Genomic DNA, 19,495 nt, shown 5'->3' on the forward strand with positions numbered 1-19,495 from the left:
ACTTCAGATCCATTGGCCGGACACTATTAGCAACAACGTACTGTGGGAGAGAACAAACCAGATCCCAGTGAAGGAAGAAATCAGGAAGAAGCGCTGGAAGTGGATAGGACACACATTGAGGAAAGCACCCAACTGCGTCACAAGACAAGCCCTCACATGGAATCCTGAAGGTCAAAGGAAAAGAGGAAGACCAAAGAACATATTACGCCGAGAAATGGAGATAGACATGAGAAAAATGAACAAGAATTGGAAGGAACTAGAAAAGAAGGCCCAGGATAGAGTGGGTTGGAGAATGCTGGTCAGCGGCCTATGCTCCATTGGGAATAGCAGGCGTAAGTAAGTAACTGAATAGGTGTTTTGAGTGAGGGTGAGTGTGTGTGTGTTGATGGTGACTTTGCGTACTTGTGATAATTGAGTAGTTGGATTGGTCATGTTTTGGTATTAGTGTTGATTGATGCAAGTGTGATAGTTGAAGTTTGCTAGTTGAGTAACTTTTTTAGGTGGATTGTATTTCCTTTGTGCTTGGTTTTTAGTTGGTTATCATGTTGACGTTGGTTGTTCCTTGGAGTTTATCTTGTTTTTGAGTTAATTCTTCAGGCTTTTTGAGGATGCTCGTACTTATTGCTTTCTAGTGTACTGATGGTTGGTATCTTCCAGTATAGTTTTTTTAGTTTTAGCCTTTCTCTTATTATATATTTACACAAACTATATCGAATTGATGGAACGGAAACTCAAAATTCGATTAATTGACTAATTATGAGCTTTGTTCAACATTACTTCCTTTTTGATTCAATGTGATCACTCAGTATTTGTTTCCTTTTCTCGTATGATAATTTATTCTGTATAACATACAATATTCTTGTATTAAATTAACATGAACTATACTCAGTATATGATTTGTTATAACTATTTTTCATTTATGTGATTTCATCATAATTATTAATCAAAAATGGGTGTATAAATCAATATCTAAACGTGTGTATTTCCGACTAGGGTCGTCGTTTTTTGGGGTTAATAAATCATCACTTATACCAGTGTTTGTGTTCTTGCTTTCGCGTCGTGGGAATTGCAGAGGTCCCTCCTTTCGAGTATATGTGATAAGGGTTTCCGACACAACAATCAGGGATGACCAGTTATGAAAAGTAGCACTAGACAAGACACGCCACTGTGGTTCATAAATTAACCCAGATTTTTAATAAATTGTCCATCTATCCCACAGAAAGTTAGGCCAGATGTTCTCTATTCATTCGCACCCGTCAGCATCTTTGACTCATTTTTGATTTTGAACTTTTGTGTCTGTTATCTTCGGTGTATTAGTTTTCCTTTCTCGGAAATAAGTCTGATTCAGCTGCGAGACTTGAGGTACAGGTATGTTACTTGATCAGCAAGCATAATCCTACGTCCTATTGTATTCATTGTTTTCAGATCTCTTAAGTGAAAAGGAGGACATTTACAAATGCGAAGTAGTTCTGTTGCACACCTTCCGAATTTTAATAACTGCTTATTTCGGTTTGTTTGTGGGTAGCAAAATTGTTTCCCCCAACTGTTAACTCACTTCACCCCCCTTATGATATATGTTTGCAGTTTGTGTGCTACCGTAATAAACTTCACCATATTTCACAGTGTAGCCGTTCATATATAGTTCATCATATCCGTTATACTGCTTACCTAAGTATTATTCGTAAATAAGAAGTTTATACAGCGCGAACAACCGATTTAGCAATCATGGGATCTATCTAGTGTGATATCCCACGTAAATATATATAACTCATCTAATACTGATTTCTGAAATGTGTGTATTCATATCCCAAATTAACTAAATCAGGTACCGTGAGTGCATCTTATTTAGATATAGCTGCATCTGGAGCTAGAGACGAAGCCCCATGGTTTTGGATATATAGAAAACTTCTTGCTAGCTCAAAAAAATTACCAGCCAGATGGCCAAATTTACCTATGCATGCTCTGTATTGCCAGAGAATACCGCATACCAAGTCGAGGAAGGTTTATTGAAACCCAAACCAGGCTCGCCGTAGGACGTTCCGGAAAATGAAATCATTAAAGTCACGTCTTTATCCCATCGAGACAACAACAAAGGAAAATGAAATGTGTAGAATATTTCAAACAATCAATCTATTCACAATTTGAAACTAAGTACATGAGATATTAAAATTTTTTATGACTGCCGAAAAAAGCAATCAGCGTAGTGGTTTCCATGGTTCGATTATTTCACCGAACGTTTGATAGGCTATATGCAAAGAAAAACACAAATAATTGGATCTACATATTAGCTATATAGTTGGTTGTGTAACTTGTTAGATAAAAGTTATATATTTGTAGTCAGCTGAAAACTGACATCAGATGAGATCACATAAAAAAACTAAATTAAAAAATACATCATTTGATACTGGATTTGACAGTCATACTGGGGTAGAATCTCGACGTTTCCTTTATCGAATGACTCAAGCCCCTTTGACGCTAATAGATAATTCCACCACTGAAGAAAGACGGTGCTTCGAAATTGTCCCTAAAAATAATTGAACTACTAAAACAATTCAGTTACCAATGCATCTTAATGTATTCGGCTTTCCGAAATCAGTCAGTCACAACGTAGAACCTGTACGTATGTACATTGGTTCAAGTAACATCACCCCATTAGCAGAGGGAGACGAAGTTATGTTGTAAGGCCAAATCCCAGAATAGTAGAGGTAATAACATTATAAGTGCTAATTTAAAAAATTAGGCATCGAAGACAGGACTCGAAAAAAAACTTAGAAATAATAACAAAAAAAGTTATAAGGAATTCAGAATCTAAGAATTCGGAGGAACGCAGAGTGGATGTGCCTGTTCCATTGCAAACGATTTTGAACTATGCCATTTAAAGTCTCTAACCACTGGTTACGATAATCAACCGAGTCCCAACAGGGCAGTTTGTGCCCATTACTATGTCTTTGTCCAATTGCCACTGATGTTATGTCTTGGTTTGGACGCCTTTAGCTTTCTTCCAGTACCTGGAAAAATCACCCGTCGAAGTAGGCGGTGGTTGGGCATACGTAACACATGTCCCAACCACCTCAGTTAACAGAGACCTAATACCTTATCAGTCGATTTCACATCTTTGCCGAATACCCTATTCAAAATCAGTGGTCAAAAAATACACGAGCAATGCATCGTAGACACCAAGGATAGGATAACAGTAATCTGCGAATATCCCCTTGAGTTGGGAGCTGGTTTGTTCTCTACCACAGTAGGCTGTTGCTGATGGTATCCGGCCAATGGATGTTGAGTATCTTGAGTAGGCAACTGTTTATAAATACTTGTACCTTTTGATGATGGTTGTTGTAGTTCTCCGCGTTTCAGCTCCGTACAGTCGAGGTTTTCATAATCCGGTCAATCACCAGATGAAAGAGATAGGGGGAGAGTAAGCAGCTTTGTCTGACTTCAGGTCCTCACTCGAAATGCATCTGTCAGCTGTCCTCCATGCACCACGTTGCAATGAATTCCGGGTGATGTTGACTATCGTTTCAGGTACACCATAGTGTCGAAGAAGTTTCCATAATGTTCTCCTGTCCACACTATCAAAAGCTTTCTCATAGTCAATGAAGTTGATATATAGTGACGAGTTTCATTCAACTGATTGTTCAACGATGATCCGTGGTGTCGCAAATCGGTCTGTGCACGACCGATCCTTACGGAATCCGGTCAGTTGACCTCAAAGTTGGGTGTCTACTGAATCCTCTATCCAGTTCACCTAAGTCAGCGACTCTCCTGGTTCTCATGTCTTCCATTGTCCTTCTGAATTCTTCATTGATACAAGTATGATCTATCTGGTTCTCCGTAGTGTGATCCGGTGAGATCCACGTAGCTTTGTGTATGCGTTTGTGTGGGAATATTGTGCCACCTATAACCAATTTGTTGAATGCACATAGGTTTGCAAATCTCTCACCATTCTCGTTCCTTTCTCCTAGTTCATGTCGTCCTACGATATCTTCATATCCCGTGTTGTCCATTCCGACTGTGGCGTTTAGGTCTCCCATCACGATTGTGAGATCCTTTCTTGGGCACTCCGCTATGATTGATTGCAACCTCTCATAGAACTTATCCTTATTGTCGTTGTTGCTATCATTAGTGGGTGCATCATACTGGATGGCGTTCATCGTGATTCCCTCCTTCTTTGTTTTGAAAGATACCATCATTGGAATCATGTTCGTTTTTATGAATTTTCTCTATTCCATCGTTGAAATCCATTAGGTAGCGTTTATTTCTAGGAGAATTAATTTAATAGATGTGCACTTTTTGACTTACATAAATCTATTCGTTTTGTGTAGAACAAGTCGAAGATTCTCTACAAAACGCTGAACAACGTCTTACTCAAGCATCTTTAAAAGCTAAGTTAGCTCATGAGAAAGCAGCAAACGCCGTAGCTGAATTTAAAAAAGAAGAACAGGAAGCTGAAAATGCACTTTCAGAAGCTAAAGTTCAACTGGAATCCACGGTTAGTGCTTTAAGGGAGAAGAATTCTCTAAAAGAAACTTTACGCTTAGAAGCTGAAGAACTGTCAAAAGAACTAAATACTTTAAAGGTAACTTTTTTTCTCGGTTAAATAATCACATGCATCAGATTTTCTTAACTTATATAAGCAACGTTATGATATATCTTGTAGACATTCAACCACTATATCGTAGATTCGTGTCCTACCCCATCTATTTCAATTTGGCGACCTGAGTATTTCCATAGCCATCACGCAGGGTTTGATTCAAAGCCAAGTGCACAAATCTATATGTGGGAATTTACATCATGTCAATAAACATGATACTAGTCATTATAAGCAAAGATGGATGGTGGCTAGCAGTGGAATTTAAGACGCTCGTTCCGTCGTATTTGGGACTTTTCAGCTGGATGTACCTGCACCCTAGAGTTGATGTCTAATTCGGGACTCAAGCCCATTACCGTTCGCTTCAAACGCTATCGCGTTACCCACTTAGCTACTAAGTTCAGATAGCCACTAGCCTACCTGCTTCAGTTTGGGCACCCGGGCAGTATCACAGCCCTCACACAAATCTAATGAGATTTGTGTGGCGCATATGTACCTGGTGCCCCCTTGTGCCAAATTTTGTGTTCGAATAAATAAATAAATAAATAAATAAATAAAATAAAGCCGCTAGCTTGCGCAAGGGGATGAAGTTTAATTTATTTTCGTATTGGTGGATATTTTGAACATAGAAGTTAAATTGTATGTATATTATCATACTATTTTCAGTTTTGATGTATGAATGAATATACGTGTCATATTGCAGATATGTATTGGAATTGCAAAACCAAACATCTGAGGAATACGTAAAAACAAATATGTACAAATAAGGCGGTCAGTGATATATAAAAGCCCATAATTACTAAATCTTATTCAGCTCACAAGTTTTGTATGACATAATAAAACCAGTTACTCAGTAAAATTAATTGTACAAGTTTAAATAAAAAAGTAACGTTATTCTTCATAAATAACAGCTCGCTATCAATGAAATAGCACTTTGTGTAAGGTGTGCTTTGTTTTGTGCAACGACGTAAATCATGTAAATAAGATACTCGGAACTTTAAATGAAGTCCATTGTAATACTAAATTTACGGAGGAACATGGGTATGTACATTCTTCACAAAGAAACGTGGAGTAGATAATACTTGATATTTTATGGCTTTTGCCCTATAAGCTATGAACACGGATTAGTGCGAATTCTCAGTAACAGGGTTATGGAATCTCGAATATGAAGCGATAGATAATTGTTTATGAATGAAATGTATAGTCTCGAGCCTTTATAAGGATATATAGTACCGCACACCGTAATAAGATGGAAGTTTACAAGTCTGATCAAAGGCGTTCAACTACGATTACGTCACGAATGAAATAAGACTAAATCTAGCTCTAAAAGTCCATTTTCTTTAGAAAAATTGTGATTAGTGTACATAACACAAGGTTTATTATATCAGAAGGGTTTTTGTGGATATTATAGTAATTTCAATGGTTGAGATCATGAGTCGATTGAAGCTAGACCACCATGAAAACCTGGAAGCACTGGACGGCCGTTTTGTCCTATTATAGGACTCCTCAGCAGTGCGCATCCACGATCCCGCCTCGCGAGATTCGAACCCAGGACCTATCAGTCTCGTGCGCTGGGGGACCCCACAATAGGGAGAAACGACCGTCCGGTGCTTCCAGGTTTTCCATGGTGGTCTAGCTTCAATTGACTCATGATCTCAACAAAATTTACCAAACGAAAAAGGTGGACAGATACACGTTATCTCCACAAACCACTTATATCAACTTGCATGCACATTCAAAAACATAAAGACTGGAATCCACACAGCATATTGAACACATCTCAAAGAACAAATGCTTATGAGGATAAAATGAACGTTTTAGTTCCATACCACGTCAAATATATGCAATATCGAACCCGTGACATGTATACATCGATCAAAGTTGCTACATCACATCAGCGCAGCGAGGTGTTACAGTAATGTAATTAGTAGCAATATTGGTGGTTTCAGAAAATATTAGGTTGAGATGAAAAACGGATTAGTGACATTTTTCAGGATAATTATCCTAAAAAAGACTTGGGATCTAAAGAGTAAATGCACTTGGGCCACTGGGAACGATTTTGAGCCGTGCTACCAAACGTCTAACTATTTATTACCATAATCACACGGACCCCAACCAGATAGTCTGCACCTAATTACATGGCTCAGGTCAGTAATCAGTGTCTTCATGGACTGATAACACGACTTAGTTTGGCCGTCCCTATCATTTTTCTGACCTACTCTTAAACCAGCCATTATCGCGCGTCGACGTAGACACTAGTTAGATACACGTGATTCAAGTCTTATTCATCTTAGTTGATGAAAACTCACTATCTTATCAATCGATACGCCATCGTCCCTATTACTCTGCATCTAACCTCAGAATTTGTAGCTCAATGGTTTTAACATCTAAAAGTAATACTTTGAGGGCATCCATAACCAAATACTAATAATCTACGAATATATTTAAAACTATTCACAAACAATCCGATTCCACATTAAAATCAAAGTAATTCGAACGCTTAAACCTGGCTTTCGTATTTGATATTTTAATACTTAACTTTCATCTACCATGGTGGCCTACAATATCTAAGTATGTGACCTATTTTCATTTTCTTTTAATCAACTATGATCACAATCTAGTAAGTTTAACTTATATGTCTATTACATTAAACATCCTTGGATTGTTATTTCAAGCATTTATAAAAACCATGTAAAAACTCTGATTATTAATTATTTATATACTAAACAAATTATTTTTTATTTGTGGATGATTCGTTCTTTCAAATTGCGAAAAATTCAAAATAAACGAACTTATTAACGGGAATCTAGCTGAAAACAGCAATGAAACATGGTGAAGTCACGTCATATTCTGCAAACACCGTTATCCTCTTTTTTATCTATTTAAACACATAAACATTGGTACAAAGGGACACCAAAATATTATGTGAGCTACACATCACTGGATGTGTGTGTAAGTTGGGATACTGCCCGGATGCCCAAACCGAAACAGGTGGTTTTCTTAGGGGTTGTTTCCCGAGGCTTCGACCTAGAGGTATAATCTACAAAGCGGTTCCATGGTACCCGGCGACCAACAATAGGTTCGTACGTCATTTGCTTTTTCAGGATCCTAGACCCATTTAAGCCACTGGTTTGGAATCAGGATTTTCCAACCCCTTTAGTTGGGTCCTTCGTACCTACTAAGCCGTTTTAAGTATCGAATATTCGCATTCCTTCCCTTCAATTTCGTAAACAACATCCCTACCGCAAGAAGGAAGTGAGTAGGACTTTCATAGCAGTTGCTATATACGAGTGCCAATTCCGAGAAAGAGCATACTCTTCACACCCTCGGCCGTACCAAGGCATTTGGGGGTCATTCTTGTTTAATGTTTAAGTTTGTTAGGCGAACCCATTGCATGAAATAGTTGTAATGATTATTATTAATCAACTGAATTTACAACTAAATAACCAAAGCCTATAGACGTGATATTTGTAAAAAAAATTAAGATAACCATTTCTTTAGCAACCAAACTCGAAATCTCTTGCAGTAGAGTTTACATAGAATGTATGCTACTATTCGGCATTATTAACGAGGAATTCATAATAAAACAGTAACACGAGAACGTTTCTACATTTTATTATATTATTGACTGTAATTACCAATAGGTAAGCTATAGTTGTTTTCTAGACAACCCCGAATAAAAATGATGACGGATATTTCGTTTGACATTGAGGAACGTTAAAGATTTAAGCCATAAATCACAGTTTGAAAACAGACGTATTGTTTGCCAATGAGTTATAATCACTATTTGACCAAAGTATTTTACTTCATATTTAAATGGTAGGTTATTTCATAAAATGAGGCTCAATGATCGTGCAAGAAACTCTTGACGGAGACAATTAAACTACAGATTTCTAAACATTTTAATACCTTACATCTTAAGTGTGTGTTTTGAAACTTTATTGAGGTAAGATATAAATGTATGTATACTTGAATAAATCAGTAACAACTTAGAACTTCGTGCGTACGTACATCAGTCCGAGTTGCCACAGCACATTAGCACAGAGATACAATTGTCGATTCAAATCCCGTAGTGGTAGTGGCGGTAAGAGTATAAGCAGGAATCAGAGAGGTTAGGGTTTGAAGATGTTATTCAAGGAGTATAATACAGTGAAATAAATTTGGAAAGAGGAAAAAAGGGACATGAAGAATTCAGGAGATCAGAGTTTGGAAGAACACAAAGAGTGGATGCACCAGCGCCATTGCAAACGATTTTGAGCCATGTCATTCAGGGTCTCTAACCATCGGTTGCTATCATCTCGCGGATCCCAACCAGAAAGTCTACACCTACCAACATGGCTCAGTCCACTTGTCTGTGACTTCATGGATTTATGCCATGTTTTGGTCTGGCCATCCCTAGCTTTCTCCCAACCTACTCCTATGCCATTGAACATCGCACGTCGGGGCAGTCGGTGGTTGTGCATACGTAACACGTGTCCCAGCCATCTCAACTGATGAATTTTCACTACTTCATCAATTGATTTGCCATCCTTATCTAGTACCCGTTTTCTAACAACTGCATTACTTATTCGATGGTCCCAGGATATACGAGCAATGTTTCGAAGACACCTATGATCAAATAATAGTAACCTACGAATGTCTTCTACTCTTACTGGTCATGTTTCACTGCCACAAAGTAGGACGGAACAAACTGCTGCGCAGTAAACCGGTCCTTCGTTTGATAGACAGATATCTCGCCTACGCCATAAATGACGCAAGTTGGCAAGAGCTAGTCGAGCCTTCTGTATCCGTGCTGGAATTTTGTCACACACCAGACCACAAGGACTGATGAGACTTCTGAGATAAGTGAAGCGGTCGATACGTTCAACTACTTCACTCCCTATCATTAGTTCGGGTGTCGATGCAACCCAATCCTGAAGCAACATTTTGCATTTCGAGGGAGAGAATCGCATGCCGACATGAATGCATTGTTGCTTATAGTGGTCAGAAGACTGCATTTTGTCAGCGTCATCGATCTTAAATCACACCGAAGCTGTAACCTATGATCATAATCATAATTATACATAATGATCCGGTACATTTACAATTATTGCTCATTTACTGAATTTAAATCACTGAACTATCCTTCATCTAACCTTTTTTAACCGTCTTAGTGCCGTATTTTCAATAACGTTGACTTGATTATGCAAATCAGTTTATTCCACCTTAGTTAAAACTTATGAATGAGATTAGTACATAAAACAATGACATGCAAAATATTATTCTAATGTGACCTATATGCAAATAAAGGACTAAAAGGGGGACTAGTTACCTGAGGAACTCTAATCGAACTATTACAAGTTAAAACCTATAGAAATGAAGTCTACAAGACAAAGTTTTTAATTTATTTGCAAGAACTCGTGTAAACAATCCCATGATCAGTAAAATATTCCCCTTGTAGATTATAACGAAACTTAACTACCAAACACAGATTTACGTACTTGACTTTGAACCTCAGTCTGTGTAGGAACTAACGATACTGCTCGAATGGCCAAACTGAATTAGATCTAGAGGAATATAGGTCTACGATTTATTGAGGTTGGATCCTCTAAGCCATTGCTTTACGTTCTTATAATTCGTACACCAGTCTGGTGCAATTGGGCACCAAAAACAGCATACACCACACGGGGCAACATGGTGACTGGTGGAAACATTGATTGGATATGGCCTTTCAAACTTTTCCCACTGTTATTAGTAATGTCAAGGTATTTTTGGTAGATATAATTCTAATGAGGGTTTCTGCTCTACAAAAATGCCTAATGTCACGTTGTCTTGACGTTTAATTAAAAACCGAAAACATAAACTACAAAATTTTGCTTTCGATTGAGCAACGTTAAAACCCTTTACAAAGGCAAATCGACAACACTGAATTCCAATAAAAAAAATTTGCAAAAACAGTGTATTAAATTTTCCAAAAACAAAGAATGCAGATTCACAGCTGAATCACCAGTTGACCGAATAATTTAAAACGATCAATCCTAAATCCGTTTAAGAAAACTCGGGTTCTTTTAAATGACGCTTAAATAATGGCATTACAAACTAATAGTAAGTTCATATCCATTATAACAATCCTGATATTCTGCACCATTTTAAATTAACAATAATGACCAAAGCAACATAAATTCCTCAGTAATTTCATTGGAAAACTACTTCATTATTCATGACTGAAAGTCTTCCTGTGAACCTTTATTAGTTTAGTAGTGCCAATATTCAATCGATAAATTAGTACTTTCGAAAACTTAAAGGATTGGATCTTAACGACCGTGTTTCCAAACTGCAATGTACATGACTAAAAGACTACTGTAATATACAATTAAAATCCCCACCAAGCAAAAGATAAAAATTTGCCAACTATTACAAGCTAGTGAGTGCTAAAACTGTTTTCATGATCAAGTTTAGAATAAATTACTGGTTTTTGACTATGTTAAAATAAAAACGAACAAAAAAGTGCTTCCTAAATTCGCATTCTTATTGCGTTTAATTTAAGTAGAATCAGTTTACGACATTGGGACATGACACGTTGGATGAATGCTTAAAACTAATTGCTCCGAATGGTTAAACAGCACATCCTATGGGACACATTAAATTTGATCTGTTAGAATTTAGTAATGCCCGTTTGCCGATGAACGCTAAGTTATAACTACTACTGTTAGTATGAATATCTATAAATTCTCTGAAAACATAACCTATACATACTAACTGGAAATAAATGAAACAATCAGATTAAAAGTATAAAAATATCCAACCTTTGTGTTACTGGCTTAAAGATAGCAGCAGTTTAAATACATAATAAAAACCTCCCAAATTAGGCAATATAAAAAATTTATGATATAGAAATGTACAATAATTAGTATAGGCAGAAAATAAACTTACATTTTACAGGAACTCTATCTGGAAATTGAGATTTATAAATATCGATAGCCTTGAGATGAGTCACTTTCCTTTTGTGGAGCGCTTTTAGTGCTTCGCGAGAAATTATGTAGGCGCCACCTCCCAAAAGAACTGTTCGGTAAAGATCTAGGATAAATGAAGAATTTTTATGTAAAGCTAATAGTTTCTAAACCGAATTTTACTATCAGAAAACTTAAGAAAACCTTTACTACATTTCTAAGAATTTTGATGGAGACAAAAATTAATTGAATGGGCTTCTATAACAAAATTGTTCCCAAAAAAAATTAGCCTGTTGATAAAAATCCACCTGAATAGTTTGCGTGAAGGCTATCAAACATTGTCTATTCCGTGTACATCTAAATATCTCGTGATTAACATCGTATAATGTGTATTTGATGGTGTTACAGTAAATCAGATAATGGAGAAGAGGTAGTTTTATGGCGACTTTTCCTGATTATCAATTTTTATGACGATCCATTATCGCTTTAATATCATTTTACGCTAACGCAGTTACCCAACTTCTAAAAGACTTCTAATGCTTTGATGTCCATCTTGATTAATTTGAACCTAGGGTCCAACTAGGCAGCGTTATCTACTTTCTCAAATCTCCTTTTGGTATCTCCTTGAAGACATTGTGGAACATCGACGGAAGGTGTGATAGATGATGATAAAGCTCGAAAGAAACATGAAAGCCACAATCTTAATGAGTGGTAATGCATAAACTAGTGGAATCATGATCAGTTCATAGCCATAAGTATTTTAGGTTTTGTACAATAGGTGCATATTCTAGTGAATGCCATGACAACAATTGTTTGCTGAAGCTTGGACCATTTGGAAAGCATTTAAAGTGATCAGTTTCTGTGGTGAAACCGTAACAAGTAATTTTAGTGGATAAGCAACCGTCGCTGTATGATGACTTTTTGGATGAGGCCCCGGAAATAATGCTACAAGATAGCCTGAAATATTGCCAAAAATGACTCAAAATTATAATTAATAATCTTTCCGTTCATTTCTTTTACCTAGCTAAAAAGACATCACAAAGACTGCATAATCTTTGTATATATTCTGTGATTTTACTTTGGATTCTTTTATTCATTGATCCCTTCTTAATCCATTTGCTAGAATAAAAGCCAGTGGCGATCCTGCAGTAACTTTCCTTTACTTTCTTCGTAAAAAAATGAGCGTAACCTTTTTTAACTGGAAGAATTCTTTCTGGTTGTCTTATTTCACTCTCATGCATCAATTCCTGTTCGTTGTTGATCTCTTTATTCTTATACGCACTTTAAATTCTCTATCTCTTCACATTCTTCTTATTATTGTGTGGCGCATATGTATTTGGTGCCCCTTGGCACCAATATTCGTGTTCAAATAAATAAAAAACAGTCGGTGACCATGATGTACCAAAATTCTCAACATATAATGAGTTATAAAAATCGTAGTGGTAATAATAATAGATAGGCATGTTACCACAAAACTCGAAAGATACACGACTGGCATCATTGAAACGAATCATACAACAAATACTTTATTACAGTCTCAAGGATTGATTGTATAAATAGAACAAATTCGTTGATAAGAACTTCACTGAACAAACTCTCCCATTAATTTAAATATAAAAACTTGGCATAATGAAGGCCCTGAGACATACGTCATACAATACCACAATATTCTTAGGAAATAGATGTAGACAGGATATAACAATAAAACGTTAGTCTCACTAAGACCCTGAGAAGTTCCTCTTTTCTGGAAAAGCAGCAGCAACATTTGTTAGTTCCGGATGGTTTTGCAACAACATAACGTTCTTTACCATATCTAAACATAAGTGAGCCTTAGGACTACGTTATCATTATATTAAATAAGCGTAAAACATGAAAACAGTGGTGATCAGACATCCTCGGAAATACCGAAATTTAAAGGTGTACAACCTAAATGTAATGATTAGAAGTATCTCAGACTACAAGCTATTAACATTTGCTATACAATGACTAGTTTCGCCTACTAAATGACGGTTTACATTTACTGGGGTATGTTTACACAGGGTTTAAGTAGGATGGCAGTTTCTGGTCAAAATATCCAACACTGCAGTTTGTTGTGACCGGTTTAATGTTTAAGATTGCTGACATAATGTCCCAAATGTGTGGCTACCTGGAGTAAAGACGGGAAACAAAAGTCTGAGTCAGTACTTTCGAATTTTCACTTGTTGCAAGCCAGATAAACAGCAACGAGGTCTCTAACCACATTTATACGTATGCTTACCGGATTTCAGTTAACAGGCCGGAGTGCACAAAAACATCAGGATAAAAATGAGCTCATGACAATCATATTATTGACTACCATGTTAATAAGTAAAATGTAGATATCTCCAAACGCTACAGGTCGGTGCGAAATAAGTGTATAAGGACAATATGGGAAGCTTAGTAAAAATATAAAAAGCCGAATATATAATAAAGCAGCCTAAGAGACTATTCTCGTACATGAATTACAGGACAAGCACGCAGCATAGGATTCCAAACCTAATTACGGAAGGGATTGTGTCTCAAATGATAGATGGTCAGGAAAAAGCAGAGGCTATGACGAACTATTTCAGGACAGTTTTCACTCAGGAGCCTCTTCTAGACGAATAACCAGATCTAAATACAAAGTCGAAAAATCGCCTGCTCACTTTGGACTTCGATCGAAATGATGTACTTTAGATATGAAGAAGTCAATAGAACTGGATGAACTACATTCTAAAGTCTTGAGACAAATTGCACAAGATATTGCTGCCCCATCGACTACAATATTCAATATGTCACTTGACCAAGGTGAGGTACCTACGAACTGGAAGGGTGCAATTGTCACTCCAATACATAAAACAGGATCAAGAAAACTCCCATCAAACTATAGACCTGTCAGCCTCACCAGTGTCGTAGTTAAAATATTGGGAAGAATGATCAACAAGATGATGACATTCGTGGAAACCAACAACTTGTTAAACAGCGAACATGGTTTCAGGAAACGTTTATCTTGCATATCAAATCTCCTTATAGCAAGAGAGAACCGGATAGAGGATCTAGACAAGGCAAAATCAGTGGATGTTATCTACATAGACTTTAGCAAGGGATTTTATAAAGTGCAGAAAATAACACTATTGTTGAAGCTGGAAAATTATAGCATTGATGAACCTCTCCTAAAGTGGCTTAAGGATTTTTTGACGGGTCGTAGACAGAAAGTAAGGATGAATTCCGAGTGTTCCGCCTGAAAACCAGTACTCAGTGGAGTCCCACAAGACTTTCTCCTACGTCCTTTACTTTTTATACTGTATGAAAACAAACTCCCAAGTAAAGTCCTCAATGCCATTATACGCTTATGTAAAAACCCGGCGAGAAATAACAGGAGACGCAGACCTAGATGCTTTGACTAACTGGTCTAATAAATGGCTGATATCCACCAACGCAGCCAAGTGTGTCTACATGCATATTGGGGATACAAAGGCGAATAGGTACAACATAGGGGAATTGTCTGTACCCGTAGTCTCTCAATTACCTTCGGGTGACAGTGAGCCATGACCTTAAGACCACGGTCCACTGCCGCGAGGTAGCAGCTAAGGGGTATGAAACACTATGGGCTTTAAGATGGACATCCATCAAGTTAGATTCTACTATGTTCACCACAGTATACACAACCTTAGTGAGAACTAAACTTGAAAACTGCCTTCAGGCTGCAAATCCCTGTTTAAAAGGTGACTCGGATATCCTGAGAAACTTGCAGAGGTCAGCTATTCATGCAATTTCAGAACATCGGGGTTTACCATACAAAGAGTAGCTTGAAAAGGTAGACCTCTTTACTTTGTCTTACCACATATTAAGAGGCAATCTGATTTTTATGTACAGAATACTAAGGGACGATTCTGGATTTAATATATCTTCTTTTTCTTCCCACCAGATTAGGAAAACTCAGAGGACATAGCAGACGAGTAGAAAAGCCAGAAACGAGGAGTATACCAGTGGCATACATGTTTCCACAGTGTCATCAATTGTTGGAACCTGTTACCCGAAGCAGTTAGGTCTTCACCTTCAACTGACCCATTCAAGAGAAGACTGGACACTCATAGAAGCATACTAGAGAAGAAATAACATGAGCCGTAAGCCTTCTGTCCTTACTACATAAATCTGAGTCTGAATTTAAATTTAAGGTCAGTCAAAATTGAAGCCGCAAAGTTTAGTCAGGAACCGACCGCGAAACGTTACGCCAAAGATCCCAGTGGATTATTGAAGAGAAATTATACGAGTAGATTGCTGCTGAACTTTTAATTATTTGCTTTCGTGAATCGCGAGCCCTCGAAACACTGGGATAGCGATCGTTACATGCATGCAACTGAATAATTGATTCAGCGCTGTGGAAAACCAACAATAAATGTTCACTTACGTGCGTAAAGGGGTCTCATCAAATAAAAATTCCATGTTAAATGTAAAGATGCAATCCAAAGCGCCATAGCCTCGGGAATCATCTCCAAACAAAATACGACGTCCTTGAGATTCCAATATCCAATATCTAAGTCGTGAGCTTATATGTGTAGCGGTTAATATCTAGTCAAATGTTTCAAATAGTTCAAATGGTTGTGGAAGGAGTAGAAGAAGCTTTCACTTAACAGGCTTCCGTGTCTATTACCAGTGGATCACCAATACCTCCAGGCAGTAACCTACGTATATTAACGATAACAGAGAAAAAAATCGGTAAATCATAGTAAGATTTTATTCTCGCTCCTCAAGATCAGGTCAATTTTCCTCTTAAAGGACTCCTAGGAAGTCGTTTGGACTGGCTCATTCGGAAGTGAATTCCAGCATTTGACAACCCTTAAGGAGTAGAAGCGCTATCTACAATCCTTTCTGCTGTGTTGTGTCTCTAGTCTCTGGGTGTTAACCCTTAGGTTCGTGTTAGAACTAAACTTAAGTAGGTGTTTAAGGGGATGTTTGGAGGTGTTAAGGATACTATAAGCCATTAGAGAGTCACCTCTAAGACGCCTATACTCTAATGGGTTAAGGTTTAGTGTTTGGAGGCGTTCTTCATGCGGCTTGAATTTGAGTCCCCGAATTGATTTCGTGGCTTGCCGTTGGACACACTCCAGAGTGTCGTTGTCCTTTTGGAGTGAGGGAGAAAATACTATGTTTCCATATTCTAAATGGAGACAGATAAAACTACTGAAGATTATATGTAAAATTCTTCCGTCGAATTGGCCAAAAATGCGCTTCAATGTTACCAGTGCAAGGTTTGCTCGGAAGACATTTTTGTCACAGTTAGCATAAGACTTTAAATCGTAGGGCACCAGAACTCCTAAATCTTTTTCGACTTGGGATACTACTAGAGATGAGTATCCTAAATTATAACTGTAGTCTGCGACATGTCGCAGATGGACTACTTTACACTTTGAAGTGTTAAAGGTAAGTCCGTTATCGTCTGCCCAACTTTGAAGTCGAGTCAGATCCTCGTGAAGTGCCTTTATATCGTCTTGGTTGCGTGTCTCTCTCCAAAGTTTCACGTCGTCGGCAAAAAGTAATAAGTCTGACGTTACCTGTTGAGGAAGATCATTTATGTAGATCAAGAAGAGAAAAGACCCTAGTACTGAGCCCTGGGGACCCTACTAGGACATTCCGTGGCCTGAGATAAAGTGAAATTAACCCTGACCTCAAAATGTCGATTTTTCAGGTATGAAGCGAGCCAATCGATTAGAGGTGATTTAATACCCAGTTGTTTGAACTGATCAATAAGAAATATATGGTTGACCATATCACAATCCTTGGGTGGTTCCTGATGATTGTGGGTTGCTGACAGCTATGGGGGCCGTTTGAGGAACTGAATGATTTTTAGCACTTATGAGCGTGTGCAGTAAGAATTCCCAATGAGTATCCACTTCGAGTTGAGGGTAAACGCCCCAATCCACCTGTTGTAGATAGTCCTGTAGAGCTGACACATTCAACCGTTTGAAATTCCAGCGCAAGTTGTTGGTGGGATATCTTAGCTCAATTTTTCTGACGAAACTGAAAACTATAACAGCGTGACCGCTTTTTCCCAGGAGAACCAGGATTGAGAGGTTGTCAACTAGGAATTCTTCGTTTTTACATACACAGTCTAAGTGCGGTGGTGTCTGACTGTTTCTCCAACGAGCTGTCGACTTTGCATTTTCGTATAATCCCAAGTCCTCAATGAGGTTGAAGAACAGAGCTTCAGTTGAGTTTTCACCTCCAATGTACGTATGTTCCGCGAAGTTGACTCTAGGGAGATGGAAGTCCCCAATAATCAGATATGAGTGAAACCGAGACGAGTAAAGCGGGATAGTCCTTCCAGCATACGACTGTCGTACTCGATGTCGATATATGACTCCAACTAGACACCTCGAAGCAGCAGACAATCTTACAGAGCACCATATGGATTCCTCTAGATTGTTAAACTCGAGGTTATGAACTTGATGTACCTCCAGTCAAGATCGTATATGCACGGCTACTCCACCCCCAGCTCATGATTTTCTGTCGCTGCGAAACAAAGACATCGCAGGTACTGCTCACCCCTGGTCCGAGAACTGAGAAGAGATCCAAGTTTCACTTGTTCCTATCAGATGAGCCTTATAAGTATTGCTAAGTTCACGTAATTCATCCATTTTGTTTAGTAGACTCGCGGCGTTCATGTATAAGCAGTTAATGCTTTCAATTTTTGAAACGCGTGAGCTTCTTCCTGTTTGTCTGTATGAGCCTTACGTGAATGGACAGGTAGCCTACCTATACAAGGTTTGCCGAGTTTGTAGGCCCTGTCTTTTACACGTTTTTTTATCATTTAGACAGTCCACAAATGGAATGGTCAGCTCCAACTTGCTTTTTTGCTTGGTCCTAGCTTCATATGGCCTATCCGGGTGCATGTGGATTCCAGCTGGCAATCGACGTCTGTTAGCACGACAGGCCTCCAGAGTTGAAGCCGCCATGTGGGAGGATGGGAAAGTTATCTTCATTAGCCGGGGTCTGGAATCAACGTCCTTTTTGGCTAGTCTCGTCACGTGTTGAATCAGTATGTTTTTGAGCCTCAAGGACTGTTTGATGGATTTCCATTCCCTAAAATCGGAGTTTGATTGATTAGGGTCCGTGTTTTCCGGTACACCTTGCACAATTATATTCCTTCCGCGGAAAAATTTCTTGCGAGATTCTTTGGGGATGTTCCGGATGAGATTGCGCTCAGAATACGATATGTCAGGCGGTATTCTTGCATTCCTATCTGATTTCAGTAAATGACTCGCTAGCAAGACATTCTCTACGTCGGTAGCATTCTTAAGTGTTACACGAAGTAGCCTCGGGTGATTTTGATGCTTAGATTCCTTTCCACGAGTGAGCCGTGTGACCGTCAAATGCTCTATTCTTGGAAGTTCAAGTTTCTTGTTCAATTCTCCTCAGAGCATCCTGTCATTTTTGTCCTGCAAACTGAGAGGAAGGTCAGGGTTATCTTTGAGGTTCATGATTATGAGAAAGTCATCAAGAAACTTTATTGTCGTCCCAGATTTTCCGGTGCGTTCAGGCTAAACACCTTGTTGTTTGGAGGTCAAAACACGTTTATGGATCCTAGGCTCTTTGATGACCGGACGGACATTCTTGGGGGTAGACTGTGCAATCAAATCACCAGTTGATTTCCGTACAACAGCTGGGATGTCCAACTTAGACGGTGACGCCTGGTCCTTTTTAGCTCTTTTGACATGGGTCCAGTCACCTTCAGTGTTTTTGGTAACCACTGTTACGTTCAGGGACCTTGAGCTGTGAGACCCGAGTTTACTGAGGGTGTCGAGTACCGTCGAAGTAATGATGGTGCTGAGTTTCAGCGTGTCATCATTAATACTGTTGCATGCTCCGTCGTTGGTAGACCTGTCGACATTCCTGTTCTCGTTTTCAATGCGCTTTCTTGTTTGTCTACCCATTTTTTTGACTGTCTTTTTCCAAGTTTGCAGACAACTTACTCTGT

At 38.3% G+C, this 19,495-nt stretch overlaps 1 protein-coding gene across 1 annotated transcript; it reads right to left on the reverse strand.

The window, feature by feature from the left end:
- Positions 1–253: 253 nt before the first annotated feature.
- TFIP11_1 (Tuftelin-interacting protein 11) lies at positions 254–16,184 on the reverse strand. Its single transcript, XM_051208597.1, has 4 exons — positions 15,664–16,184; positions 15,586–15,621; positions 11,504–15,546; positions 254–9,953 (listed from the first exon to the last, which is right to left on the reverse strand). Exon 4 carries the CDS (start codon positions 9,586–9,588, stop codon positions 9,247–9,249), a length of 342 nt encoding a protein of 113 aa, XP_051070508.1. The 5' UTR covers positions 9,589–9,953; positions 11,504–15,546; positions 15,586–15,621; positions 15,664–16,184; the 3' UTR covers positions 254–9,246.
- Between the last annotated feature and the right edge of the window lie 3,311 nt (positions 16,185–19,495).

The sequence above is a fragment of the Schistosoma haematobium genome, chromosome ZW (genome assembly GCF_000699445.3).
Source record: "Schistosoma haematobium chromosome ZW, whole genome shotgun sequence".
In the NCBI taxonomy this organism is placed as follows: Eukaryota; Metazoa; Platyhelminthes; class Trematoda; order Strigeidida; family Schistosomatidae; genus Schistosoma; species Schistosoma haematobium.